We start from the raw sequence: 27,376 nt of genomic DNA, 5'->3' as shown, positions 1-27,376 counted from the left end.
CCTGGAACAAATGCAGTCATTTTTTTTTTCTAGAAGGTCCACTGAGGCTTTCTTTCTCTAACCTTTTAAATTAGGCAACTGTACATGCATGCGCAAGTTCACCTATGAAACATAAAATTTTATTCTAAAGATTTTCGTTATGCTTTATGTTTATTTTAAAAATAAAGCCACAAAAGTTGCATTCAATGAATCCTACACATAAAAGGGTCACGACCAATTTGGGCCAATACAACTCGTGGGTGCACAGATTCTGTGACATCGATTAGCAAGGGCGAAAATACACGGCAATTCCTGCACCAATTGTCAATCTAATCAGCGAACAGTATGTGGACAAGCAATATACCGGAACCAAGTCCTCTCTGGAGACTAACCGAAGCCATAAGCTGGCACTACAAAAATAACTTCCCCCAGATGTGAAGCAGATCGATGCTACATGGCCTTGAGCTGGCAACTACATTTTCTTCGAGCTTTCTACAACAGGAGAAATCTAGGTGATGTATCTGTCTTGTTGCTCCTGGAGCAGACGAGCCGAAGATTTGGCATCCAAATAGAGACCACTAACTTCCTCAAGATCAGCCTGATAGAGATCATAAGCTCATTGATATAAGCTTGGAGAACAAGAATAAGGTAGGGATGAAAGCTCGGTAGATATACCTTGCAGATCTTTTCTCTTCCATTAGTCTTTGCAACCACGCTGGCAGGTGATAGCAACTGAATAGCATGTCTGCAAAGAGAAAAAAGATCTGTTACCATCATTTCTCACTAGCTATCAAGGGAGGGAAGGCAAAATCAGCTTGTGATATCGAACACTATAGTGAGATCAATTCTGAAAGTAAAGGAAATCATACACATCACAGATCAGATCAATAAGATACATGCCTAACTTCCAAGGACTTGTGTCTTCAAACCCATATTTGAAAAACTAATCCATGGAATGCGTGGAAAATGCCAAAGAACAACACAAAAATCTAACCTCAAAGATGTCTGCTGTCCGATCTCGCCTAAATAAGCAAGACTTTCTTCATCGATATCAATCTCCTCCACTTGTGCTCGGATTGCCAATATCTGTAAAGGGCAATGAACAAAGATTAATGCAAATTCTGGACAGCAACAATCCTATAGAAATTATGCCCAAAATAAGTAAGAACCTGTATCATCTCAGCAGGGCCATATGTTTCTGTCCGAATAATCACCAACCTATCTAGAAGATCCACTGGTATACCATGTGGACTTGTCATATCAGTTCCTCTGGATAAAACCATTACAAGATTTATTAAGCAAGTATTTAAGTAAGGTGCAGCACTGCAGCTTAATAGACAAGTGCAGATTCATTCTGGTATTGAAATTAGCTGCAGGGTACTGTGGCAAATAAACTGCTTACCTTACATTACATATTCCCCTATTCGTAGCAAGTATCACAATTGGTGATAAAGGGCTCTCCAGTGCACGATTAAGATAAGAAAAGCATTCGATATCCAACATGTGGACCTGAAAAATTCATTTTGAATAAACAGAAGACAGTCAAGTTCAACAAATGTGCCACCGCATCATAAGGCAGATAAAATATGTTTAGCAATCAACAAAATCAACGTGCTTACTACTTAGTTTTTTCTTAGGCCATGACAAGTGTATTTTTCAATCAGAAATGCAATAAAATGATACCTCATCAATGAACAAAACACCAGGTACAAGCTCTGCAATTCCTTCCTCAATATATCTATTCACCACCTATATCACCATATAAAAGTAAAAATCAGGTGAAGATTCTTAAATGAGTATCCAAATTTGATACTGCTTAGAAAACTAAAAAGTTGTCAGTAAAAACATGAAAACCTTATTGATTTCTTGACGTAGCTTTTCGGTGATTTCAGTCTTTCGTGGTTTCATCATCTGGCCCATAAGGGATAAAATATCTTGGCCTCCTTGTGGCTGTGCATTTGCTGCATCAAGGTCATGAAGTGTGACATCCTGCATAAAACGATGAGAAGGTTATTTCCTCTTCAGAACAAGAGCATAGATTACAGGAAGCCTCCATGTCGAGATGCAAATCCGAGCATTAATTGTTATCGTACATTGCATTAAGGAAAATATCCTCCTCATGATAACAGACAATCAGGTAATCTAAAATCAAACTTCCAACTGTTGATTTACTAAGGCTCTGTTTGCTTGCTGCTGCAGCACGCCATAACTGCATTTGGCTGCTGCCGCAGCCTTGGTTTGCCAAAACTATGGCGTCTCTTGCTGGGGATATCTGCGTCAACCCACGCCAAAAGTGTGGCGATCAAATTCACCGCCGAACTTTTGGCAAGCCATAGCTACGGTGTGGCCAGCTGAGGGAACGAACCAAACCAGCCCAAGTACTAGTAGCAGCACCAGCAATGATAGAACCAAGTTAATCGACTCTAAGACATTCTTGTTGAAAGGATTTTAGCTGATGGCCGACGTCGATGCACATAACCCACGTTTGTGACATATATATTTATGTATATTATTCTACCAAGGTAGCAATAGTTATTAGCAATGGACTATGACTCTTCAATATTTGTTCTTCTAGACATCTGGAGGTGTGCTCATCTAATATAATCATTCAAACAAATCTACCTCTCTCTGTATAATTGTCCTCTACATACCAGAACCTATATAGGGTATATATATACCATAGTATAAATCAAGCATCAAGATTGATGCAGAAAATTAATGAAATATTAAGGCTAAGATTGCATCAGAATGATACCTGCACTATTTCCTTTTTCTTATGGACTTCGCCTTTGGGGATAGGAACATACTCTTCAGCTTCAAGATCGTATTCTGTAGCAAAAGAATCACATCTACCAACTCTTTTCACTGCACCACTATTTGCTTCGATGTATATAACATCACCCACTGCCACCTATGTTCATATGCAAACAGTGAGTAACCTAAAGAATGCAGATAGCACAATAGATACGATAACCCAGAAAGCAAATATAGTGCATTATTTGTCAATGCTTAAGGAGCTACTCAGCACCAGGACTAGTCAAAAGATAACAGAACATCTTCTGCCAGTGAGTTAGCATAAAATTTTCCCAGTGAGTAATTATCAATAGGCATAGGGCATAGCAGATTTTAAATGTTCGTGAAGACATTATTTTGAGTAAGAAACAATTAGACTGCCATTTTTATTATAAGAGTAAAATTTAATCCAAAAGTCTATCACCAGCAGGATAGGTAAGGAACCAGGCACCTTTTCCTTGATCAAAGCATCATAAACTGAAGGCTCTAACTTCAGTTGCTTAGTCCCTTTCACAGTCTTTAGGCCAATGATTACATGGCTAATGCTTTTCACATATCCACCGGTTGTACTTTCAGCCTCTTCTGGGGAAAGTTCTGTAACCTAGGAACAGAGCAACATTGATAAGTCTATACTTTATTCAAGCAACAAGAAATGAATGTCGGCTATCAAAGCGATTATGAAACTCTTGATAAATAAGCAAAGCACTAATCTAGCTATAGCCTAGTATTTGTTTAACTTGAACACGGGCATATATGCATTGCATTGCTTACCTCTCCTTCGTAAACTTCTTTCTTTTCCTTTATACGCAAACCTATAGCTCTACGGAAATTTTCCATCAGCACCTCAGTTTTCTTGACCTCTGAGGAGTACACTTCTGATCCTACCATAGGACAGAAAGGGACCTGCATTGTAGTTACAGGGGAAGGAAACAGTATATTAGAACAACAAAAAATCTACAGTGAATTCAGCAAGCATAACACCATAGCAACATCAATAACATTTTACCGGTTAAACTGTCCCTTTAGAACACCAATTCAGCTAGTTGAACATGAAACTTAAACCATGCAGCTAAAATGACATCAAGTATGCTAAAATATCTCAAGATCCCTATAGCCTACTAGCAAAACTTTTTTTTTCTTTTTTGCTCATCCAGACCTTGCTCACCAAACAGGGTAACCTATAAACAGAAAAATAATTGAAGACAGCCCATAGTTATCAGAACCTATCCTCGCCTCCACAACCACAGTCCAATAGACGAATTGAGTAGATAAAAATCTGGGACTATCAGTCGATATAAAAAACTAGTCCCTCCATCCCAAATTATAAGTCATTCCAAGAATCTTGGAGGGTCAAAGCATCTTAAGTTTGACCAAATTTATATGATAACATAATAACATTTATGATATCAACTAAGTATCATTAGGTTCTTCATTAGTTATATTTTCATAGTAATATCTATTTGATGTTGTAAATCTTTTTAATTTTTTCTATAATATTGGTCAAACTTAAGATGTTTTGACTCTCCAAGATTCTTGGAATGACTTATAAATTGGGATGGAGGGAGTAGCAGATTAAATCCAGCCCTCTTCCTTACAAATGTGCTGAGCACAACCAAATATTATTACAATGCCAGGTTATTGGTAGGAGACATTATCTCCCATAGCAAAAGAAAAGGGGAAGAAATAAAACCCTAGTTTTACCACCTAAAACTGAATAGCTGATTTGTGCGAGGAAAATGAGCAATTGGAAGCACAGACCTTGCTGCCGAGCTCCTGGGCTACGCCGAGCGATAGCGCCGTCTTGCCCGTGGCGGGCGGGCCCGCAAGTAGCAGCGCGCGGCCGGCCATCTTCTTCTGGCGAATCATGTCGACCACCAGCCCAGCCGCCTCGCGCGCCGCCGCCTGGCCCACGAACCCTGCCGCCAACGAAATCGCCATCCCATTGGTCTGCTCCCATAAGAAAACCACAGACAAACAAAGCAGTGAGCATCTACTGATCTATGCAAACACACACAGAAGCTAGAACCCAAGCAAAACCCTCCCCTGGGGAAGGGGGAACGGAGAAGAAGCTGGAGGGGGCAGCTACGTCGAGACCGAGGCCCTTGATGTGGGTATGGGTGGCGATGCGCTGCTTCTTCGACGTCGACTGCACCTCCTCGATCCTCATCGCCGCTACCACCCGCCGCCGCACCGCCGCAACAAATTTGGGAGCGCGAACGAGGAGGCGAAGCGAGGGCACGACGAGGGACCGGGGGAGAAGCCAAACGGGAAGCTGATCACGGGACACTGCCCGCTGGGCCCGGAATAAAGTGCTCCGGTGGAGTCCAGAGCTTTGGCTTCTTTTTTTCTAAAAAAAAAGACTCTCCTTTCTCACTATAATAATACATAAATAAACCTCACTTGAAAGCAAAATCTTTTAGGTTTTTTGGATTCATACCATTATAATTTTCGAACTTTGGATAAACACTATTACTATTCGTCTATTTTGAAACATATCATTACAATTCTTTGTTTCCCATAAGAATGCCACGGAATACGTATAAAGACAATTTAGGCCTAGCGGCAGGTGTATACAGATAGATATACTTCTTTGCCAGCCTCTCTCCCCTACCACTGACGCGTGGGCTCCACATGTCATCTCCTTCTTCCTCTTTCTCATGTCTCCTTGCTGCAGCGTCGGTCGCTGTCCATGGCGAGCAGTAGCAACTAGCATGTGAAGCAGCAGTAGGGGTAGCTCACCAAGGAGAGATGAGAAGAGGAGGAAGAAGATGACATGTGGGACCTATGTGTCAGTGACAAGGAGAGAGGCAGCAATGAAGTATACGTATTCGTATATGCTTGCAGCTGGGGCTAAAGTCGTCTCTATACGTATTCTATGGCATTCTTGTGGGAAATAAAGAATTATAATGGTATGTTTCAAAATAGACAAATAGTAATAGTATTTCTCCGAAGTTTAAAATTTGTAATGGTATGAAACCAAAAAACCCAATCTTTTACATCAGTCACTGAAGGAGAGCTCTGGTGTCAAGCAGGGTTCAAGCCAATCTCGGCCTTCGTCGCTGTTTGGTCGCAAAGTGTTTTCAGTATGTAGTTATAAGTTGTAATCTCTGTGCGTCTGTGTTCCTCTGTTGGCTCCTCGCCACCGTAAACTTCTGTGTAAGGCCGTATGGCCATTCACTTTCCTTTTAATGAAAAAACGGGCTATATTTGCCCGCTCAAGAAAAAAAAAAAAGCCGTAGCCTGCAGGAGGAAAAGGCTGGAATGGCTTTTACTATCTTTTTTTTTCGATCAATTACTCATCTTCTTACGCAGTCCCTGCTATTACGTATTCCAAAACTTTTGATGCACACAGACACATTGCAAAGCAGATTCTCAAAGTTGTTTCTACTAATCCAATAGTCGTAAATTCCTAATTGAGTAGTTTGGCTCATCAACCAACTCCCCTAATCCTACTTGTTTACTCATCTGCCCACTTGATCACCTAAACCACAATCCTTGCAGGCACCACTTAAACAAGCTCCGATCAAACGCAGAACATATATGCACGGCCGGGCCAAGATGCACGCACAATCTCGCGCTCGCATCCTCAAGCAAGCCTGCACTGCTCTCGCGCTCCTGCTCGCCGTGACGAGCACGGTGGCCAGCGCCCGTCCGGCACGTCACGGTTCCCCGCCCCCGTCCCACAGCTCCGGCCAGACGATCACGCTGTTCACCACCGGCGTCGCATCGCCGAAAACCGCAGCTCCTTCCACGCGGCACCCCGTCTTCACGAAGCAGGGGCCAATCGGCCACTCCGGCAGCTGGCTGCGCGCCTTGACGAGGCCGGACGCACTCCGGCCCGGCGCCGTGACCGTGGTCGACGAGCAGCTCCGCGGCAGGAAGGAGTTCGGGCTGCCTCTGGATGGGAGGCTGCAGGGCGTCCTCGTCACCAGCTTGGCAGACAACAGCAGCCATATGGTGGCCGTGAAGGCCTCGTTTGCCGGCGACGGCGCGGGCGACAGCCTCAGGTTCTTCGGCGTCCGCCGCGATGATCAGGAGTCTCACATCGCGGTCGTCGGAGGGACGGGGCGGTACAGTGACGCCACCGGCTTTGCTGTTGTCAGAGTTGCTGGTGTAACAGAAATGGGTGGGAATGTCAGCTCAAGCAGAGCGCTCAGTATCAGTGTGCATCTTAAGTAGAAGGCTATGGAAATTACGGAAACACCTACCATGTTGCAAGTGAGCTTCGTCGTCGATGTTTTTGAAAATCAACATCTGATGACAAATGTATCCAGAAAATTGTTAAGATACTGTATACGACATGTTAGTTTTCACTTTATCTGCCAAACATTTTGAAAAAGAGAAATTTGTGGGCTGTCAGTTGAATATACAAAAACAAGAGTGGGCTGGCAAACTATTCAATTACATTTTTCACATGATGAATGTTCCGTGTTACAAAAGCTCCTGAAATACAGCATTGTATCCTATCTCTCACCACCCACAAATCTGGAATCCCACACATGCACAAAAAATAATTTGACTGCTTCTGTTCTGACTCACCAAGATACAAAAAAAATTAATACGAACTTCCCATGAACTTATCAGCTATTTCACAGAAATTGTACTATCCCGTAGAAATACTATGGAATCCCCACATTCCAAATGGGGCCTGTGTGATTCTACAGTCTATTGTGTACACAGTACATTGTACTGCATGGCTCCAATCGGTGAAGAGCTTCTGACTGTATTTGCAGCATCGTTCAGACTCAAAATAGTCACCAGTATTGTAGGATTGCTTTGATTACTCATCCGAGATCCTTTGACGGAAGTCATTTACCATTAGCGGAAGGCCTTCTTTGAGAGAGACCTTTGGCTCCCAATGTAGCAGTTGCTTAGCCTTGGTGATATCTGGCTTTCTCATATGGGGATCATCAGCTGTATTGGGTTTGAATTCAATGGTTGCCATTGGGTCAATTGTTTCCTTCACAACCTGGGGAAGGTGGGTTTGTCATTTGTGCACATTTTTATTGCACTCAAAAAAGGATATATATTTTTTAAAAAACAGATTGTCTACAAACCTGTGCTAGCTCCAACATGGTAAACTCTCCTGGGTTACCCAAGTTGAAAGGACCAATATGATCACTCTCCATTAGAGCCATCAACCCAGCAACCTAAGAACATATGGAGCAGGATTACGAACAACTTAAATAAGAGGCAAAGGTATGTGAAGCCATGGGTGAGCATTCATCTCATATGTATAAACAAAGCTCAACAAGATATTAGTCGCAGAATATTCTCTCTCCAAATTGTAAATAAGTGGCAACAATATGAATGGCTAATTCCCTGGTGCCTCTAGAAAATTGCTGCAGCCAATCTATTATAATAAATCTTGGACTGAATAGTAAAAAAAACTTTATGGTAGAAAGAAGCATAACAAAGTTCTGTACATTTCGTATTAATTCTTAAGATATGCAACTGGAGAAGAGAGTGTTGCCCAGTGAAATTGCAGTAGGGAACAGCAGCACAGAAGATCCGCAGGTAACAATCACAGTTCACACACCAAAATGCATAATAAGACTGTTCAGTGCTTACCAGATCAGAAACATATTGGAAACTTCGAGTTTGTTTCCCGTCACCATAAACTGTCATCGGTTGTCTTCGCAGTGCCTGCAAGGACAATTGTATGGATGCTTACATGCATAATAAATCACAACTACGAAAAATAGAGTCCATAGTATGTAGCAAACAAACCTGTGCAACAAAATTGCTGACGACGCGGCCATCATCGAGGCACATACGAGGACCATATGTATTGAAAATGCGTGCAATACGCACCTGTATTCAAGTTAGTAAAACATATTCAAGAAGTGATAACGATTTAAAGCTAATAAAGAGCTGCAGTATTTTGTTTGATTCCACCAGAAGATTAATTGAATAAGATTGTATATACAACATATTAATGTAAACAATGAATCATATTAGTCGTAACTTGTTCAAGGCTGCTAGCTTCCCACAATAATCCATCCATAACAAACCTACATCATTCCATATATTTTCAATAATTAAGAGCCAAACCTAATAGATCAGTCATGATACATCAAGAAGTTTAGGTTGTGTTTCATTGAGTTCCCTTATTTTGCCACTTAAGTAAATGAAAAAACATAGGCGTTGTTTGGTTGTCACATTTCGTGATGTGATCTGATCAGTGGCGGATATAAGGCTAGGGCCAGTAGGGCCATGGCCCTAGGCGTGAGAAAAAACAGTAGAGTAATCCCTTTGTTTTTTTCAGCTAAATCTATATACTAGCATTACTTTTGTCCATTAGCATGTGATCCGTTGCTGGTGGGTCAGAATATTGGCCCTAGTCACGAAAGATCCCCAGCTCTGCCACTAGATCCGTGTTAGACGAACTTTGTGATCGGTTGCCAGGGGAATCGGATACGGGCCTTCAGTGCGCGGCTTACGCTCGAATGCGGACGGTAAGCGCTTGCGCTCGCGTCTGGTAATGCCACAACGAGAAAAAGAACTACCTACCGATTATCCTGGCCGGAACCAAACAAAAACAGAAAGTAGTGATTCCCTTCCCATTACCATCGGGGAAGCGTTATCTTTACGTTAACGTTGTCACGTGTAGAACTAGACAGCACCATAAAGGCTTCAATAGCCTATATGTAAAATACTGCCCAATGACAAGATATTACCACATTTGATCACAAAGACCAGAGTATTACCTCAACACCACCACCACGATGATAGTCCATAGTTAAAGTCTCTGCTGTTCTCTTCCCCTCATCATAACAGCTCCTAACACCTGAAAAAGATAAGAAATTGAATTTCAGAAGTTGAAATGTGACATATAGAACAGAATTAAGAGGCTTAATAACTAGGAAAGAACATCATCATTTACCTATAGGATTAACATGCCCCCAGTATGACTCCTTCTGTGGATGCTCAAGGGGATCACCATAAACTTCACTTGTGCTAGTCAACAAAAACCTTGCACCAATTCGCTTTGCCAGACCCAACATATTCAAAGTTCCCATGACATTTGTCTTGTAAAAAGTGTTAAGAAGTGCAAATTTGAGACAAAAGAAACACAAAACATTTATATGGATACTGAATGGACACAGGATGCAAAAATTGGTGACAACCTTCCCCTCATATACGTGCATATAACTGGAGTCATATACTGAGAATCAGAAGTAATTATTTCAAAAATCTACAGCAAAGCATCCTTTACCAATCTCGAACTGTATTCAATTAAACCAGAGCAAGCAAATGATCTTTATCTAAACGGATCTTTAGCCATATTCGCTTTGAAATTTTGGCTGCTTTAAGAAAGTAAAAAAAAAAATCCAGTTTAAGAACATATAGATGCTGCATTCTGGGTGATCGCATCTAACAGAACATTATCCTTCCTTAGGGATCCCCAATTTTGCTCCATTTCATATCTGACACTAATCCGTTCGCCACCCACCCACCACCAAAAATACAAAAAGAGAAGAGGACGATGGGATCAGAACAAGTAGCTTTCAATGTAAGCAAAATCAAACGGTGAGATCCAGTCATGAAGGATATGATCGTCTTGATTGGGTTATACTTGTAGTGCACGGGCGACGCGGGGCACGCGAGGTGGTAGATCCGGTCGACCTCGAGGAGGATTGGCTCGACCACATCGTGGCGGAGCAGCTCGAACCTGGGGTTCCGGAGGTGGTGCGCGACGTTCTCCTTCCTGCCGGTGAAGAAGTTGTCGACCACGATCACGCTGTCCCCCTGCTCCAGGAGCCGGTCCACGAGGTGGCTCCCGACGAACCCTGCCCCGCCGGTAACGACGACGCGGCGCGGCGGCGGGCGGAAGCCAGCGGGGACACCGGAGCGGGCGGCGAAGGAGAAGAGCGGGCGGGCATCTGGCAGGTGGGAGGACGGGGAGAGCGAGAGGTAGGGCCGGAGGAGGAAGAAGGTGGAGGCGATGAGCGCGCCGAGGAGGACGAAGAGGAGGCGCTGCTCGCGGAGGACATACCCGATCCAGGAGCGCGGGCCGGGGCGCGCCGGCTTGGCGGCCTTGGGAGCCGGCGCGTGCGCCGACGATGGCGCGTGGGTGGGGGAGGACTTGTGGAGCTGCTTCATGGCGGGAGAGCGCGGCCAGGCGGAGCGGAGGCGGGTGCGTGGTTGGTGACCGGGTTAGTGTGGGAGGTGGGCAGGGGGTGAAGAAGAAACGAGCGGAACAGTGCAAGGTTGCATTTTTCTTCGTTCCTTGCGAATTGGCCCTCCGATGATTTGCATTTTTCGTTGATCAACTATATAGGCCTTGTTTAGTTCCAATTTTTTATGCAAAATGAGCACCGTAGCATTTTTGTTTGTATTTGATAAATATCATTCAATCATAGACTAACTAGGTTCAAAAGATCCGTCTCGCAAATTATAGGTAAACTGTGTAATTAGCTATTATTTTTATCTATATTTAATGTTTCATGTATGTGCCGTAAGATTTGATATGACGAAGAATCTTAAAAATTTTGCAAAATTTTTTTAGAACAAAACAAAGCTACAGTCGTGTTAGCAAATACTCCTGCTCTCTGGTTTTCATTTATGAGGATGAGATATCAGACAACGCGACGTCATACCTTTTTTAAACGAGTCAGTGTAACGTACGAGTATTATCAGAAATTTGCATTGTTGAGTCTTGACAAATATCTCACAGCTAATCCCTACTCTCTTATCTAAACTGTACTCCCACATTCTAAATTAATCATGTTCTACTGCTAAAGTCAGCGAAGAGACAGTGTTTTTCTCTCGTAACGTTTTAGCATCAGCCTAGATTGATGCTGATCACTGGAGCACTTGGATTGAGGGCGTTGGTCGAGTGTTAGCACCGTCGGGCTCTGAATTTTGCTGTTGTGTATTTTCATTATGTAGTCCTTAATCTTTTTGTATTATATATTTTTTCTTCTTAAATACAATAATACACAAATCACATACTTATTTGAGAAAAAAATATCAGCATAAAAATTTTGTCATTTAAGTTTTAGAATGTCTTGTTAAGAGACTATAAGTATTTTTTATTGAAATTCAATTATGGAATAGCTTTCTAAACTTACTTCCTCCGTCCACGAAAGAGTCAATTTCTAGAGTTGTCCTAAGTCAATTTTTTAAAACTTTGACCAATTTTCTAGAAAAAAAATGCTAAAATTTATGGTATCAAATTAGTATCATTAGATTCACCATAGAATATATTTTTATATGATGTGCATTTTATATCATAGATGTTGTTACTCTTTTCTATAAAGTTAGTCAAACTTTAAAAAGTTTGACTGACACGGATTCTAGGAATTGACTATTTCGTGGACGGAGAGAGTACTTAACTATTCGATTTGAGTTACCTTCTTTTATCTCCCCCTCTTATTTGAGGGCTTATCACACATACCATTCTATTCGTTTCGCTGAAATTTGGTTGCTACTAATGCTAATTTATTATAAGAGAAAAATAATATTTCTTTATTGAAAAATATTGTTGAAGCAGTGCTGAAGAACATGACGCAAATTAACTTAAATATAAAAATCTTTTTAGATACATGATTTTTCTTGTACATATTTAAATATATATTATATATATATTAACAGTATATATATAAAACTCAAAACATCTTATAATTTAAAATAGATAGAGTAAAATATTTTGACTTTTAAAATACATGGACTTTACATATAACGTGTAGATGTGTAGAAAAACTATACATCTAAAAACCCAAACGTCTTGTAATTTGGAACAAAGAGTTGTCCAATAAAATCACAAGTTATTTAGCGATGGCACTGGTTATTTGTGAGACATGACGAAATAAAAGGAATAGATAAGAGATTTCACCAGTGGGATTTTATTTAATGACTCGAGCTAGCTATTCTTTCGGTTTTTTTCCTATAAAATTAAATTGATTCCTGTGAAATTCTTGCGCGATTTATGTGAAATTCTTGCGTTCTAAACATGCCTTTACAGGAAAGATGAGAGCAAAAGTATTTTAAAAATATGATATGAATCCTCAGTATTGGATTCCATAACTTTTCATCATATGATCTCGTGATGGTTTTCCTAATTAAAGCATTGGATGAACCAACTTTTGCACGAACTATTTTGTTTTGCTTAATCATCACGGGTCTACTGCAAACGTACGCGATGAACCTAATTTGTGTTACAGGGTCACTATCGAGAGAATCGAGTTATTTTCCGCTTAAAAACGAGGCGCACAAGGTGCGAAATGCAAAACCTCTCGCGGCAATGGAAGGGGACTCGCTGGAGTGCTGGACGCTCGTTCAGTTCAGATAGTAATTTAGAAGTTCAGATCTGACCCATGCACGGCCCCGGCAGTTGCATCTTGCATTATTCAATTCACACTTCACCCTCCAATGTATACGTGTTCCTCGGACGTACTCGGACGTCAGTGCGCCCTTGCAGATTTGGATCTGAAAACCTTCAGGATTATATTACAAGCTAAACCAAGGCCGTGAGTGACAATTAGCGTGCATGATTTGCGAGACGAAGACGGCATGTCGCTGTCCCGGCACCGGCCATAACATAACGTCTTTCCGTCAGACTGAAGCAAAATCGTGCAAACTGCCGCCACCCTTTTCCTTCCCTTTTATCGACCCACCAGCGGCTGTGGTCTGTGGATACTGCTGTTGGTTAGCGCCGTCAAAGGTCCAAAAGCTTCCAAAACGCCCAAACAAATGGGCTCTAAAATTTCGTTAATTTAGTTGGCAAAAATTCCCTTTGTGCAGGTTATCTTAAAAACGTAACCTTTTCATTTCAGGCTAGATGAAGATAAACAGATTATATGAAATTGTATAGCACTAGAGCTCGGCCACGTTTACAACTTTTTTTATTTGAACTTTGGGAACGAATAGAATATTTAGCCTATTGTGTTCAAAAAAATGCTTGAAAGGCTCAATACATCCTTGTAACTTATTTACAACCGGCCTGTGTTCTATTCTACTGCATCTCTACACTCTACTAGCTCATGACGATCTGCCATGCCGCCGGGAACGGTAGCTGTACCGCCCACCCTGTCGTCGAGCCACGAGATCACGTCGGCGAAGACGCGCTCGACGTCCTCCGGCAGTTCGCCCATGAGCACGTGCCACATCCCGGGATACAGCTTCAGTGTCTTGTCCCTGCTCGACGCCCTCTCGTGCAGCAGCTTGCTCCCACAAGGATCAGCGACGACGTCGTCAGTGCCGTGCAGGACCAAGAACGGCAACGAGACCTGCCAGGCAATGATCAGTTGTGAGATGTTGCCTTGGATGGCTGAAAAGTAGTATAGCAGAAATCGCATGATCAACGATTCAGCGGCAAGATTATTCATGCTATCAATCAATGCTGCATGTGGTGTGTGGTGGCCTAACTCTAACAGATGGCGAGGAACTCACCTCGTGCAGGTTCTTCTCGGTGTCTAGGCCGACGGAGAGGAGTTCGCGGCCTGTTTGCAGTGCGAGGTTTCCTTTGTACATGTACGGGTTGGAACGGATCTGCACACGAATTCACTAATTCAGGCAGGGAAGAGCGTTGAATACGTGTTCAACATCTCAAGAGTGTATGCTTTCAACATGCTTTCCTCATGGAGAAATGAAAAATGCCATAAAGAGGAGCATGAATTTCACAATCTAAAGTGTCAGATTATTATTCTCGCATGTTTGTTCTTCGTTACCTCTTTCTTGAACTGGGGATCTTTGCAGACTTTGTCAATCATGTCTATGGCAGGGATGACTCTCCAGCTAGGCGCAACGGTGCTGATCATCTTCAGTGTGCTGACGATGATCGGGTGAGGACGCATGTTATCGAACATCTGATCGATATCATGTGAAACAAATTAAGCATCAGTCTTTAGACTATAGTCAGATGGGGAAAATTCTAGGCAGGAGACTTAGTCCATTGAAATGAGTTGAATACCTTGCAAAAAGGGGCAAGCAACACGGCACCGTCCCAATAGAGAGGGTCCTTCCGATGCAGCTGAAGCACCACGGTTCCTCCCATGGAGAAGCCGTAGAGGAACCTCTTCTTTAGCCCGTTCTCCTGTTTCTCTGGAAATGCAATGTGCATGTTAACACATAAATAGTGGAGATCCCATGCTGAGCTATGATTTGCATACATAACTACTGGAATTCACAGCTTCATTCTCACCACAGACACTCTTGAAATGGTCAGAGCAGTCTCTGACGATGTCGCTGAAGCTCGATATGTAGCCTTTCGAGCCTGAAGATTTGCCGTGGCCCTCGTGGTCGATTCCGTGAACAGCATAGCCACGGTGTACTAATCGAGCGGCCGTATCTGTATTTTTATGGAAGTTTGTGAGTATACATCCTAACAGCCATGTCAAGAGTTCATGGTTTTCATTGATGAAAAGAACATGAAAGTGAATGAAACTGAAGGTATACCTCCCATGGATATGCTGCACTCACCTCCGTACCCTAGCAAAATTCAGCCACAAACACAAAAAGAAGTTTTACTCTTTGTTTTCATCAAACCATAACCAGGGGGCAAAGTGAATGATTAATAAGGAGGGGACGTCTGTACCATGGCAGATAAAGATCAGAGCTCTGCTCTGTGATTTCCTCGGCGTCCAACTGCAGGTGAACAGCCTGTTTCCTCGTGAATTCACAAAGAAGTCCTGCCCAGATTGTGCAGAAATATGTTAGCAAATACTGCTACACCAATGTCCGATGGAATCAAAATAAAGGATCCTTGTTACAAACTGAACTGCCCAAGAGAGTTGCAGTAGGACTAACCTCTTCATACTTGATATTGTCTCTGTACTGAGCCTGCAGAAATCAGAAAACCAATTGCTAAGAGTCATGGAGGCAAAAGAAACATGAAGAAACAAGAGCAGATTGTTTCTGAAGATACCATGCGAAATATTTTTTTCTGAATGCCGTATGATTATGACCTAGCGATCAATGTGCACAACAGCACAAGAGGGGATGCTGCAGCATATATATACTACACCTGTCTGAAGACAATTACTAGTCAGCAGAAGATGTCAACGAGGACTGGTCACTGGTCTCTAAATGTCAGAGAAAAATCAGTCTTCAGCACTAAGGAAACGTATAGCTTTCTCCTCTTACCACCTTCGCAGAAAAAATCGGTCTAGCGAACACCTTACAGGAATCAAACTCAAATTGGTGAAAGCGATGGTGGAAGCTTCCCATGCAGGAGAAAATTGGTGAAAGCGCTGGGAAATGATAAGACGGGAACAGGTGTCGCATGTTTCTGATCTTCGACATCGTCAGGTGTGAATTAGAAAAGGTGATTTCAGATATGATACAGAAAAGTATTTTGGACCGACGTCACTATTCTACGAACGTTCATTGGAAATGAAAGCAACGGTCAATTTCCGACATCCATTCTCTTTTCTTTTTTGGACAATGCATATGTTACTTTCTATTTATGGACAGAACAGGAAATTGTTTCTCTTTCTGTTTCGAGGCATTTGATTCTCTTTTCACTTTTTTTTTGTTGGATCACTCGTTCTTAAATATTTTAAAATTTTTAAGAAGCATGTGCTCATAACTTATAAACGGAATTAAAAAGCATAACTTCACGGTAAACTTAACAGTACTAACTTAGAAGTGCTTCTAGACAACATAAGTTCGAGGAATAGCTCAACATTGCTAACTTAGTCGTTCTCCTGCATTCTCTTTTAGGTTTGAAGAGTCGTTTTTTTCTCTCTTTTTTGGAAAACTAAACATTTGGAAAATGGGAAGAGGGTTTATAAAAGGGTGGAGGGATGAAATAAAAGTAACTTTTACAACTTATACTACATAATACATTCCATAGAAATGATGATGCACCCTTGGAAAACCAAGATAAAATAATTGCTTTTTAAACTTGTGCAGTGATAATTTCAACATCTGTTTCTTCAATTCGTAGATCTGTAAAATAATTAAATTATAAAATTTAAAATAACAAATACAAAACACAAGTTAGATGCATTACTGTTAATAGTAACTTAGACAAATAAGTTAGCTAGCATGCAGCACATGAAAAACACAAGATACTTATATAACTTTGTACACTAACTTAATCTCGTAAGTTAGTAGCCTATACGTAAAAATAGGAATTAGATATATAACTCAGTACAATAAATCTAATGAACTAAGTTACGCTGCATAGCCATGAAAAATGTAATTGACTTTTCTAAATTGAATTTACCATGCATCTAGACACAACTGTATATCTATACACATAGCAAAATCAATATATGTAGAAAAATCAAAATATTTTATAATTTGAAATAAAGGGAGGCATAAATTACACAATACAACTTATGTACATAAGTTACACAACTGATACACTAGTGTATATAGAAAGTTATGCAGTTATTATACACAAACAAAAGTTATACAATACAAGTTAGCAGAATAGGTTAGCAGCATAACTTGCAGAATAAGTTAGCAATATAACTTATATGTTATAAGTTAATATACATAAATTGCTACTAGAGAAATAAAAATCTTCGAAACATATAGAAGTGGGATCTAGTTTTGTTCGTCTCGTCATGTTGAACACACCGATATAGATGGAATTAAAAATAGATACATCATTTAAAAGTTATAGTAATTTGAAATAAATATTTTGCTTTTTTTATGATAACGTTAAGGAAAGGAAAGTGGGGGGAGAAGGGTGGGCGACCGACGTGGATCGTTCACTAGATTGAAAACTAGCGAACGACCGTATGAATGGAATTGTGATTTTGGACACAGGTCAAAACATCTCTTAGACTCTGACATGTGATGTGGCACTTGAAACACTAGCTGTACAAATCGCTCTTTCCTCTAGCCAAGTGATAATGTCAGCGTACACACGCTCAACGTCGTCAGGGAGTTCAGCTGTCAGCGCATGCCACATCCCAGGGTAGAGCTTGAAGGTTTTGTCCTTGCTCGATGCTTTCTCGAATAGCAGCTTGCTGACTGAAGGATCGGTCACGATGTCATCTCCACCGTGCAGGACCAGGAATGGCATCGTCACCTAATAAAAACTGAGAAATATTAACCATGCTTTGGAACAGTAGAGTAGTTTCCTAACCAGGAAGACGGAAAACGGGGAATTACCTGATTCAAGTTCTTCTCAATATCTAGGCTGACCATCAGGAGTTCATGACAAGTTTTCAGGGGGAGCTTTCCTCTGTATATATACGGATTGGAACGAACCTGTACATAAAATTAAATCAGGAAGAAAAAAAATCCCTAGTATTACATACCAACTCAAGTATATAATTATGTACAAATCACTAATCAGTGGACTAGTTCATGATATCCTCAGTTTCTATTTTGCACAAATATAAGTTTTTTTAAAGAAAACTGTAAATATAAGCTTGTATCTCCACCTCTTTTCTCATTTCTGGGTCTTTGCAGACTTTGTCAATGATGTCAGGTGTAGGTATGATCTTCCAACTAGGCGCAACAGCACAAATCATTTTCAGAGCGCTGACCACTATTGGGTGAGGCTTCATGTCATCAGAGATCTGATATCATATATGATCACAAAACTGAGCTGTCAGACTAACCACAGCAATAAAAGTGCTCCTACTGTACAAAACAAACCCAATAGGCCAATGCCACAGGCTTGAGAAGGAAACTGAAAGCAAGCAAACCATATCTTCTTGCTGTGCTACCAGACCTTGCACATAGGAGCAAGCAAGATGGCACCGTCCCAGTAGTCCGGTGCCTTCCTATGGAGGAGAAAAGCCACGCTGCCGCCCATGGAAATGCCGTACAGGAACCTCTTCTTCCCTCTGTTCTCTGTTTTCTCTGAAATCAGGTGTTTTCATGGTTCAGTATCTGTATCTTAAGTTTAGATGTCCCGTCAGTATGAAACAAATCAACAATGGCGTTCAGTATGAGTTCATACCGCAGATACTTGTGAAATGACTGGAGCAATCTGCGATGATGTAGCCAAAGTTTGGTATGTAGCACCTGCTTCCAGATGATCTGCCATGACCCTCATGGTCTATCCCATAAACACCATATCCTGCCTTCACCAATCGAGCCGCGGTATCTGTATGTTTTTGTGCAGCTTGTCTCTGTTAGTACTATGTTTCATCCATCTTTGTTATTCAACAATACTAGTCAAATCAGTAGTTTTTAGAAGATGGTATTGTTACCCCTCATTGATATGCTACACTCTGCTGCAATTCCTGCAGAAGATAAATCAAGAGCGATAGTAGTAACTAGTATGCTTGATTTTGTGCCGGAAACTGGCTGAACTAAGAGAGGGAGAGTGTGCATTGGTACCATGACAGATGAAGATCAAAGCTTTTGGCTGACAATTCTGTGGTGTCCATCTGCAAGTGAACAGCTCGTTGCCCCGGGAATTCACAATAAACTCCTGCATGTGGGAAGTGAGGATCTCAGCAAAAGTGAATGGCCATCAAGGTGACCACGACCAGAGTGCTATGGTAAAAAGAACCAACCTCTTCGTACTTAACATCCTCGCTTTGGTGATCCTACAAATATCACGTAACAGAATCAAGACTTCAAGATGAACCATTTTTGAAATGATACTTCAAGATGAACCATAAGATGTAGATTATAGTACAAGTCATTCGAGTAGAATGCTCCTGAACATACCATGGCTATGCCCTCGGAATGGCTTTACAACTAGTGAACTTAACATGACAGGTGCCTGCACATAACATTTATACTGCCCATTGAACACAGAATTCGGTTACCAGCACAGGTAAAGGTTGCCTTTAGAACTAAGGAACCCTGAGAATCCTCTACTCCAAGTCCTTTTGCTTAAGGGATTATTTAATCTGGATCAAGCCAATTGAAGGTCACGGTTTTTGTATACTTGTGTGCTTATGGAAGCATTGGTCCCTTTCAAACAAGGTGCTTAAAACTGCAACCGGCTAAAATAAACCTCGGCAGCATGGAAAACAGCGTGCATACAGAATATCTACGAACGGGTGAACCCCCTTGGTCCAATTCAGGTAGCACTATTGATTATCGGTTTCCTTCCTGTTGATCTTCTTCCAGTAATCCAATTGGAAGATAACTTGATCCACAGATTTGGTGAGAAAAGAAATGCGATGTACTCAGGATTCAGATATTTTAAGAACCATTTTACTTTATTGATCATATCTGTTCATCCGATGTACTATTACAGCGAGTAGCATGGTACTGTGGATACGCTATTATTGTATTCTTAGCTAAATTAAGCAGAGTATTCCGTAGCAAAAAAAAGAAGAAAAGTGTAGTAGAGTATTGCAGTGAGTCACATTTCAGGCGGTATCATCAGCAGGGTCAACTTCTGTAAGAGAAACGTCTGCCGGGAGCGGAACCGGCTGCCAACCGGCGTAGCTCTGCAGGAGCACCTTGAGCGCCGCTGACGCGGGCTGGACCGAACAAGATTCGTAGGAGTCCTGGACCTTGAAGTCCCATGGCTCATCTCTTGCAGCGTCTGATTCTGAAGCAGCAGCAGCGTGCTGCTTTGCATCATTCAGGAACAGGTCGCCTTCGGACCTGATGTACCCCCTTGCGCTTTGTTCCTTGTCTGCTGCCTGCATCCATCACCAAATCAAACTCCGGTTCAGTTTTTGAGAGAGAAAAAAAGACCGTTTTAAAAATTTGTGTAAAATATCACTCTTTTTTTTGTCGTGACTTGATTTATTAATAAAAGTTATTCGAGAATGACTTAAATTTTACTGTGTTTGTATAAATTTTTTTAATAAAATGAATGATCAAACTTAGAGTCAAGAAAGTCAAATGTCTTATAATTTGGGACTGAGGGAATACTAATTATTACCTGCTCTTCCTTGTACCTGAAGACCTCGCTCTTCTTTCCTGCCTCGTAAATGTTGCACTGGGAGATAATCTGAGGTAGCTCAGATTATTAGTGAAAGACTGACTGGTGGTGCTTCAGAATCAGTTATGCACGAGCAAATTAGAATCCACTCTGTTGTTTACCTGTGCTTCAACGCTGGCACAGACAGCGTAGATGCCCCAGTCCCTGGTGAAGTTGTTGTAGAGGTGCACCCTGCCGAACCTGACGCGCGGGTGCCTCTGCCTGGTGCTGTCGAAGAAGCAGTGGTGGATGGTGACCCGGATGCCGCGGTCCTCGACGTGGGCGCTGCTGGCGCCGATGAGCACGGCCTTGTCGTGCGACGCGAGGTGGCAGCGGGAGATGGTCACGTCCGTGCTGCCGCCGGTCACGTCCACGAGGCCGTCGTCGAAGTCCCGCAGCGTGCAGCGGTCCACCCAGACGTGCCTGGACCGGGGCTTGATCTGCACCGCGTCCGCGTCGTGCCCGCGCCCGCCCTCCACCTCCAGCGCGCACACGATCACGTGCTCGCACTCGCTCAGCTGCAGGCCCCAGCCGGACACCTTCACGCGCTGCCCGCGCCCGTCGATGGTCTTGTAGGACGACACGCGCACGCCCGAGGAGAGGTTGATGGTCCCGGACAGGTCGAAGACGATCCATAGCGGCTCGCGCCGTCGGCATCCCTCTCGGAGGGAACCGGGGCCGTCATCTGCTACTCGGGCGTGTCAATGTGGCACAGCAACCGATCGATCTTCTTGTTAGATGAACAACGGGACTACGGGAGTAGTGCATAGGCGAAGGGAAAGTTAAGGTGCACGTACCGTCCAGGTTCGTGACGTGGTAGACGTCGCCGTGGAGGCCGCCGATGGCGTGCCGGCCGAAGCCCTCGGCCTGCCCGGCCAGAGCGCGCAGCGAGGAGTCCACGGTGCGGTACGGGAGAAGAGACTTGGTATCTTCCATCGTCGGCTCGCTCCCAAGCTGTCCGTCGGATGGAGGAGGAGCCATTATGGCGATGTTCAGTGACGGGGACGAGCAGCAATACGCGGGTGCGGTATTTATCGATCGAGGAGCGCAAGGCCGAAACCGTCGTTGGACTTAATTGCTTGGGCCGTTGTGATTTGTGCGGTGAAGGCGTTTCCGGGCCGGCCCAAGAGACCATTTATTCATCCACCTCCTTATTAAATTCCTGAAGTTAGCGATTCCATTCGTTATTTTTCACGCGTGCGTGCAGCGTATTTTTTTTATAATATTAACGAATAGTATATTTAGCCATAAAAGCGAACATTCTGGGGATGTCCGGACGGCTCACGGCCGCAAGAATTTGCCCGACGCTTGCTCGTGACACCAAAATCTGCAGTGCTTATAGTATACTCCCTCAATTCAAATATAATTATCATTTTTTGTGTCATAAATTTAACTAGATTTAAGGAAAATACATATAATATTTGTGTTTTTAAATAAATTTGTTAAAACTAGATTCAAATATTTTTCAACGATACTAATTTTGTATAATAAATATTAATATTTTATATATTTAGTTAAAGTTGTTTCTAGAATAATAATTACTTGCTCCAGTCCATTTTAGGCCTTGTTTACTTCCAAAATATTTTGCAAAATAGAAATAGTAGCACTTTCGTTTGTATTTGACAAATATTGTCCAATTATGGACTAACTAGGCTCAAAAGATTCGTCTCGTCAATTCCGACCAAACTGTGCAATTAGTTTTTATTTTTATCTATATTTAATACTCCATACACACGTCTAAAGATTCGATGTGACGGGGAATCTGAAAAATTTTGCAAAATTTTTCAGGAACTAAACAAGGCCTTAACTAGCGTGAGGAGCTTGATTTTAGATATAAAAAAAATATACCAAACGACACGCTCGTATTAACTCAGCCTCACCACTAAGGCCTTGTTTAGTTCGCAAAAATTTTCAAGATTCTCTGTCACATCAAATCTTTAGTCGCATGCATGGAGTATTAAATATAGACGAAAATAAAAATTAATTGTACAGTTTACCTGTAAATCGCGAGATTAATCTTTTAAGCCTACTTACTCCGTGATTGGACAATATTTGTCAAATAAAAACGAAAGTGTTATAGTAGCCAAAACCCACAACTTTTGCAAACTAAACAAGGCCTAAGCGTCCGTGCCGCCGAACCAACGCATCTCCCACGAAACTAGTGGCTGTTTGATGCTGACCATGCATGCATGCAAGGCTTTACTATTAAATAGTTTAATTGCCATGCTACCCAGCTGAGTAAAAAAATGTCCCCTCAAAACTTTAATACGCCTCCTATTGTGGCCAGTTAAAACGAACCAGAGGTAGTATTTTGAAATGGAGAAACTATACTAGTAGAAACAGTGAAATTGAGTGTATGGTCATGTCTACGACCTACCAATCAGCGTCTTGCATTGTGGACTAACTGGTCGTCGTCTTACCAATCGATCAGTGTCTCGTATTCTCAACAAATTATTCTGTCGCCCAATTATATCGTCAATACTATGTTAAGTGAAGGACGGCATGTTGATCGCCATCGATAAAACAAGACGGAACGTGCCATGAGCCCATGAACTCCCGGTGTGGGTGTGACAGAGGACGTGACAAACTGGTCTCCAACTCTTCGTCTTGGACTCATCCTCTTTGGACTCTCGTGACGTCGACGTTCCAAGTGAAAGCGCAAGCGAACAGCACTCCTCGTCCTCGAAGCCACCGCGCAGCTTCCGCATTCCGGCAGTCGCGCCCACCTCGGGTCGCTGGCCGGAAGGCCCCACCATTTCTCCTCCGCTCCCTCCCGCCCGTACCCCACCAAAACCTCCCCACAGAAGCTCCCCAAAATGCCAAAGTAGACGTTACCGTCTCGGTCTCCTCCTCCTCCCCCACCCGGCCACTGCACCTTCCTCCCGCCTTCCTCCTTGACGACGCCGCCGCGGCCGGCTCGCGGGTCGCGGTTGCTCACTCCTCTTAAAGCGCGCGCCCCGCCAAACCCTACTTCGGAAACCCTTTCACTCCACGGGGCCCCAGTTGCGCCTCTCGCAATGTCGCTCGAGATCCACGAGGGTGAGTCCGGCGGGCGACGGAGTGGTGGTCGACCAAGTGTTCGATGCTTAGCGTCTGGTGCGGCATGGTGCTGACTGATTTCTCCTGGGGGTGCTCTCTGTGCAGAGGATGGTGGGGCGTCTGGTGCACGCCCGGCGAAGGTGATGTCTGTTTCGGGGAGCGGGAAGCGGGGCCGGTACGTGCGGCAGGTGACGGGGCGGCACAACGACACCGACATCCACGTGGCCGCGCGGGGCGGGGACGCCGTGGCGCTACGCCGCGCGCTGTCTGTGGCCGCGGCGGCCGTGGCCGCCACGGGGGAGGGACCCGAGGACCTCGAGGCGGCGCGGCGCGCGGTGGCCGCAGAGCCCAACGAGGCCGGGGAGACGCCGCTCGTCGCCGCCGCGGAGAGGGGCCACCTCGAGGTGGTGGTGGAGCTGCTGCGGCACCTCGACGCCGAGGGCCTGGCCGCGAAGAACAGGTCCGGGTACGACGCGCTGCACGTCGCTGCCAGAGAAGGGCGTCATGGTGAGTGTCTATCCTTTAGCGCTCTCTCTTACAATTGTTGTATCTATTTAGCATAACACTTGGAGAATTGAGCTTGCAACTGCGAGTTTATCAGTAAGAAATTTCTCGGATAACTTATGCTACAATTGGCAAATCAGTTGACAAGTAAATAGCCTCTTCTAAGTTTGAACCAAATAGTAGTAGTTGCACAGTGCATGATAACATCTCACATCTGGTTACTTTGATCGGAGTGCTATGCACATACTAGCAGCTAGCACACAGTACTGGTGAGAAAATGATATTGTTTAATGTTTTCTTTGCTTCTAGGCAACAAATACTATGATACAAAACATAGAGCATGTGGGCATATGGCCAGACACAACCACATACTTCTCATTATTTTATAGATAATTCTGTTATGATTATCTGTTCATGTATCCATTAACGAAGGGATAAAAAACTAACCCTTTTGTTAACCTATGAACTCAGTGCCTCAATATGTGTGCACTTTCAAGCCAAACCATTACTCTTCAAAGACCCATGTACTTTAGAATTCAGATAGTAACCACTCTGAAAAACAGTTGGCTCTTTTGGAGACAGATTGCTATGAAGTAGTTTTTCTTATAAGTTTTGTGTGTAAGCGACTTGGAATTGGGACTTTTGGGATGGTAGGAAATGTTTTTAGTTCCATAGGAACATCAAACTGTGGCCCTTGGCCATTGGAGCAAATTTGTGCATGGTAATTATGAAGCTAATATAACCTATATTTTCTTATATCCAGGAAAATTAGGATTGTATATTCCCTATATGTTGACATACTCTAAAAAGTATCTTCATGTCACCTGTTTGGTGTATTAACATTGGAGCAAATTGTCCTAACAAGTAGGCGTGCTTGTTTGTCAGCTGTTGTGCAGGAAATGTTACATCATGATAGGATGCTTGCCAAAACATTTGGCCCTGCAAATACTACTCCACTTATATCAGCAGCTATGAGGGGCCATATTGAAGTTGTTGAACTGTTGCTGGAACAAGATGACTTTGGATTGGTGGAAATGGCCAGAGATAATGGAAAAAATGCCTTACATTTTGCTGCTCGACAGGGACATATTGGAATTGTCAAAGCGCTACTTGAGAAGGATCCTCAGTTAGCAAGAAGAAATGACAAGAAAGGTCAAACAGCTCTTCATATGGCCGTAAAGGGAACAAGCTGTGATGTTCTTAGAGCCCTAGTGGATGCTGATCCAGCAATTGTAATGCTACCAGATAAAAATGGGAACACAGCTTTGCATGTTGCAACAAGAAAAAAAAGAGCAGAGGTATATACAATAGATAATGACATACTTTTTAAATTGATGCTCCATCTGCAGAAAACTATATGTGCATGTTTTTGTTGATAGTTGCTCATCTCTATTAACAATCATTGTTTTCTCCCCGTTCTTATCTTATTAGACAATCATACGCATTGTTCCACAAGCATCCACACTTTTCTTCCAGTTTTGAAGAAATCCCCTGAATAAAATAGCTACTCAGACTAGGCCAGCTGGCTCAGCCCCTAGGTTTATTTCATATCCGGAAATTAAAATAATTTGACATACTCTTTATACCTCACTGCTAAATCATCTACAATCAGTTAGGGTTTACTTGTCTCGGGAAAACTGGCATTGAAATTTGAATCATATCAAGTCCAATTGCCAGTGGTCACCTCCCACGTCTTCAAGTGACCTGAAAAGTCAGTATTATACTTTCAGGTGGATTTATCATTCAAATAAATACATCAGGACCAAAATATTCTTCAGACTGATCAAATAGTTTAGCACAAAATGTGCAAATTTTTTCTTAGGTTGCATCAAGTAACATCTTGTGCAAAATTGGGCTCTAGAGTAGAGTCTCACTAGTTTGCTAATCATATTGTTGAAATTTCAAAGCAGTCATATTTTACCACAGCATACATAAGATTGTTTGATACTTTGATATGATAAACAATTACTCGCTCCTAACTTAGCTATTACATTTCAACTTCTGTCGGACTTATGTTCTCTTTGTCTTATCTTCTACAGATAGTTAGTGTTCTTTTGCGGCTACCAGATACCCATGTCAATGCACTGAACAGAGACCACAAGACTGCCTTTGATATAGCTGAAGGGTTGCCAGTATGTGAGGAGTCTTGTGAAATTAAGGATATTTTATCTCAACATGGTGCACTCAGATCTAGGGAGCTGAATCAGCCTCGAGATGAGCTAAGGAAGACAGTGACAGAGATAAAGAAAGATGTCCACACACAGCTGGAGCAAACAAGAAAAACCAACAAAAATGTTCATGGCATTGCTAAAGAACTCAGAAAGTTGCACAGAGAAGGCATCAACAATGCTACAAACTCTGTAACTGTTGTTGCTGTGCTGTTTGCAACAGTTGCTTTTGCAGCTATATTCACCGTGCCTGGTGGAAATGACAATAATGGACTTGCCGTTGTTGTTCAGGCTACATCCTTTAAGATATTCTTCATCTTCAATGCCGTAGCTCTATTTACATCATTGGCAGTGGTCGTAGTTCAAATAACAGTTGTCAGGGGAGAAACCAAGTCTGAGCGAAGGGTTGTTGAGGTGATCAACAAACTTATGTGGATAGCATCGGTTTGTACTACAATATCTTTCATTGCCTCCTGCTATATTGTGCTAGGCCGCCATTTCCAGTGGGCAGCAATATTGGTATCTTTGATAGGTGGTGTCACAATGGCTGGTGTACTTGGTACTATGACATACTATGTGGTGAAATCAAAGCGCCAAAGGAAGATTAGAAAAAAGGAGAAGATGTCAAGAAGAAGTGGCTCAAGCTCTTGGTATGATCATACTGAGCTCTCAGATACTGAACTTAACCCAGTATATGCCTTGTAAAGAGTGTTTGTCTCTGGAGTCGAGTATGTACTAACAGATACAATAGCTTGCTTACATTATTTGTTGATTGTACAATTTCTCCAGTAACAACAAAACCACACAGAACTTGCCCATTGTGCAAGGCTCCTGCAGTTGACGAATTTGATGGCACCCAATGTGCTCAATCTGTTGTACATGTGAGTTACAGATTTATTTTCTTTCTGAGAGTCGCTTCTATGCTTTACCTTCTGAGGATTGTTCATATTTTAAAGCTCAAGCCAAGGGCCGATTCTAGATACTTGAGCCTTAAAGTACTTTTAAGTTATGTGCAACTCCCCTTTACCAGATTGCATAAGTAATGCCATGGTCATTCAATGTGTGTTCACCTGTGTGTAATTTG

At 42.6% G+C, this 27,376-nt stretch overlaps 7 protein-coding genes across 8 annotated transcripts; 2 read left to right on the top strand and 5 right to left on the bottom strand.

Moving 5' to 3' along the window:
* Positions 150-5,057, bottom strand: LOC8085442 (ruvB-like protein 1). The gene is made up of 12 exons (XM_002456559.2): positions 4,859-5,057; positions 4,531-4,719; positions 3,544-3,675; positions 3,224-3,373; positions 2,735-2,890; positions 1,834-1,968; positions 1,663-1,728; positions 1,382-1,488; positions 1,149-1,248; positions 974-1,065; positions 655-724; positions 150-577 (listed from the first exon to the last, which is right to left on the bottom strand). Exons 1-12 carry the CDS (start codon positions 4,937-4,939, stop codon positions 488-490), a joined length of 1,368 nt encoding a protein of 455 aa, XP_002456604.1. The 5' UTR covers positions 4,940-5,057; the 3' UTR covers positions 150-487.
* Positions 6,331-6,951, top strand: LOC8057769 (dirigent protein 16). The gene has a single exon (XM_002458684.1). The coding sequence runs from the start codon at positions 6,331-6,333 to the stop codon at positions 6,949-6,951; it is 621 nt and encodes a 206-aa protein (XP_002458729.1).
* Positions 7,159-10,953, bottom strand: LOC8057768 (UDP-glucuronic acid decarboxylase 1). Its single transcript, XM_002456558.2, has 7 exons — positions 10,330-10,953; positions 9,659-9,806; positions 9,483-9,562; positions 8,503-8,586; positions 8,344-8,418; positions 7,830-7,922; positions 7,159-7,741 (listed from the first exon to the last, which is right to left on the bottom strand). Exons 1-7 carry the CDS (start codon positions 10,876-10,878, stop codon positions 7,553-7,555), a joined length of 1,218 nt encoding a protein of 405 aa, XP_002456603.1. The 5' UTR covers positions 10,879-10,953; the 3' UTR covers positions 7,159-7,552.
* LOC8057767 (caffeoylshikimate esterase) lies at positions 13,572-15,740 on the bottom strand. 2 transcript variants are annotated; one of them, XM_002456557.2, is made up of 9 exons: positions 15,644-15,740; positions 15,526-15,558; positions 15,314-15,407; positions 15,175-15,207; positions 14,921-15,067; positions 14,690-14,820; positions 14,448-14,585; positions 14,170-14,268; positions 13,572-14,006 (listed from the first exon to the last, which is right to left on the bottom strand). In XM_002456557.2, the coding sequence occupies exons 1-9, from the start codon at positions 15,644-15,646 to the stop codon at positions 13,728-13,730; spliced, it is 957 nt and encodes a 318-aa protein (XP_002456602.1). In that variant the 5' UTR covers positions 15,647-15,740; the 3' UTR covers positions 13,572-13,727. The 2 variants fall into 2 exon arrangements, with proteins under 2 accessions (XP_002456602.1, XP_021313339.1); XM_021457664.1 differs by having other exon boundaries at positions 15,199-15,207.
* Positions 17,513-19,913, bottom strand: LOC8057766 (caffeoylshikimate esterase). The gene is made up of 9 exons (XM_021456328.1): positions 19,902-19,913; positions 19,209-19,241; positions 19,030-19,123; positions 18,900-18,932; positions 18,647-18,793; positions 18,416-18,546; positions 18,123-18,260; positions 17,848-17,946; positions 17,513-17,764 (listed from the first exon to the last, which is right to left on the bottom strand). The coding sequence occupies exons 1-9, from the start codon at positions 19,911-19,913 to the stop codon at positions 17,513-17,515; spliced, it is 939 nt and encodes a 312-aa protein (XP_021312003.1).
* LOC8085441 (putative pectate lyase 21) lies at positions 20,019-21,562 on the bottom strand. The gene is made up of 4 exons (XM_002456555.1): positions 21,379-21,562; positions 20,704-21,266; positions 20,543-20,611; positions 20,019-20,297 (listed from the first exon to the last, which is right to left on the bottom strand). The coding sequence occupies exons 1-4, from the start codon at positions 21,560-21,562 to the stop codon at positions 20,019-20,021; spliced, it is 1,095 nt and encodes a 364-aa protein (XP_002456600.1).
* On the top strand, positions 23,415-27,353 carry LOC8057765 (ankyrin repeat-containing protein NPR4). The gene is made up of 4 exons (XM_002458683.2): positions 23,415-23,620; positions 23,726-24,127; positions 25,010-25,422; positions 26,164-27,353. The coding sequence occupies exons 1-4, from the start codon at positions 23,599-23,601 to the stop codon at positions 26,995-26,997; spliced, it is 1,671 nt and encodes a 556-aa protein (XP_002458728.1). The 5' UTR covers positions 23,415-23,598; the 3' UTR covers positions 26,998-27,353.

This window comes from Sorghum bicolor, chromosome 3, assembly GCF_000003195.3.
Source record: "Sorghum bicolor cultivar BTx623 chromosome 3, Sorghum_bicolor_NCBIv3, whole genome shotgun sequence".
NCBI lineage: Eukaryota > Viridiplantae > Streptophyta > Magnoliopsida > Poales > Poaceae > Sorghum > Sorghum bicolor.
This window is presented reverse-complemented; position numbering and strand designations above follow the sequence as displayed.

Bases quoted from the DNA above. Each gene is read 5' to 3' on its own strand.
- LOC8085442 (XM_002456559.2), bottom strand. From the start codon at position 4,939: ATGAGGATCGAGGAGGTGCAGTCGACGTCGAAGAAGCAGCGCATCGCC. The intron at 1,489-1,662 runs GTATCATTTTAT...TGAATTTTTCAG, and splicing joins GTGTTTTGTTCATTGATGAG to GTCCACATGTTGGATATCGA. The intron at 725-973 runs GTTAGATTTTTG...TTCTCTTTGCAG, and splicing joins GGACAGCAGACATCTTTGAG to ACATGCTATTCAGTTGCTAT.
- LOC8057769 (XM_002458684.1), top strand. From the start codon at position 6,331: ATGCACGCACAATCTCGCGCTCGCATCCTCAAGCAAGCCTGCACTGCT.
- LOC8057768 (XM_002456558.2), bottom strand. From the start codon at position 10,878: ATGAAGCAGCTCCACAAGTCCTCCCCCACCCACGCGCCATCGTCGGCG. The intron at 8,587-9,482 runs GTAATACTCTGG...ACTTGAATACAG, and splicing joins ATCGTGGTGGTGGTGTTGAG to GTGCGTATTGCACGCATTTT. The intron at 7,923-8,343 runs GTAAGCACTGAA...ATATGTTCTTAG, and splicing joins TCCAATATGTTTCTGATCTG to GTTGCTGGGTTGATGGCTCT.
- LOC8057767 (XM_002456557.2), bottom strand. The intron at 15,408-15,525 runs GTTAGTCCTACT...CAATCTGGGCAG, and splicing joins ACAATATCAAGTATGAAGAG to GACTTCTTTGTGAATTCACG. The intron at 14,586-14,689 runs GTATTCAACTCA...GATATCGATCAG, and splicing joins TGCTTGCCCCTTTTTGCAAG to ATGTTCGATAACATGCGTCC.
- LOC8057766 (XM_021456328.1), bottom strand. The intron at 17,947-18,122 runs GTGGAGATACAA...TTTTATGTACAG, and splicing joins ACCCAGAAATGAGAAAAGAG to GTTCGTTCCAATCCGTATAT. The intron at 17,765-17,847 runs GTAATTCCCCGT...AGTTTTTATTAG, and splicing joins TTGAGAAGAACTTGAATCAG to GTGACGATGCCATTCCTGGT.
- LOC8085441 (XM_002456555.1), bottom strand. From the start codon at position 21,562: ATGGCTCCTCCTCCATCCGACGGACAGCTTGGGAGCGAGCCGACGATG. The intron at 21,267-21,378 runs GTACGTGCACCT...CCCGAGTAGCAG, and splicing joins CCACGTCACGAACCTGGACG to ATGACGGCCCCGGTTCCCTC. The intron at 20,298-20,542 runs GTAATAATTAGT...TGATGGATGCAG, and splicing joins TCAGGTACAAGGAAGAGCAG to GCAGCAGACAAGGAACAAAG.
- LOC8057765 (XM_002458683.2), top strand. From the start codon at position 23,599: ATGTCGCTCGAGATCCACGAGG. The intron at 23,621-23,725 runs GTGAGTCCGGCG...CTCTCTGTGCAG, and splicing joins GTCGCTCGAGATCCACGAGG to AGGATGGTGGGGCGTCTGGT. The intron at 24,128-25,009 runs GTGAGTGTCTAT...CTTGTTTGTCAG, and splicing joins TGCCAGAGAAGGGCGTCATG to CTGTTGTGCAGGAAATGTTA.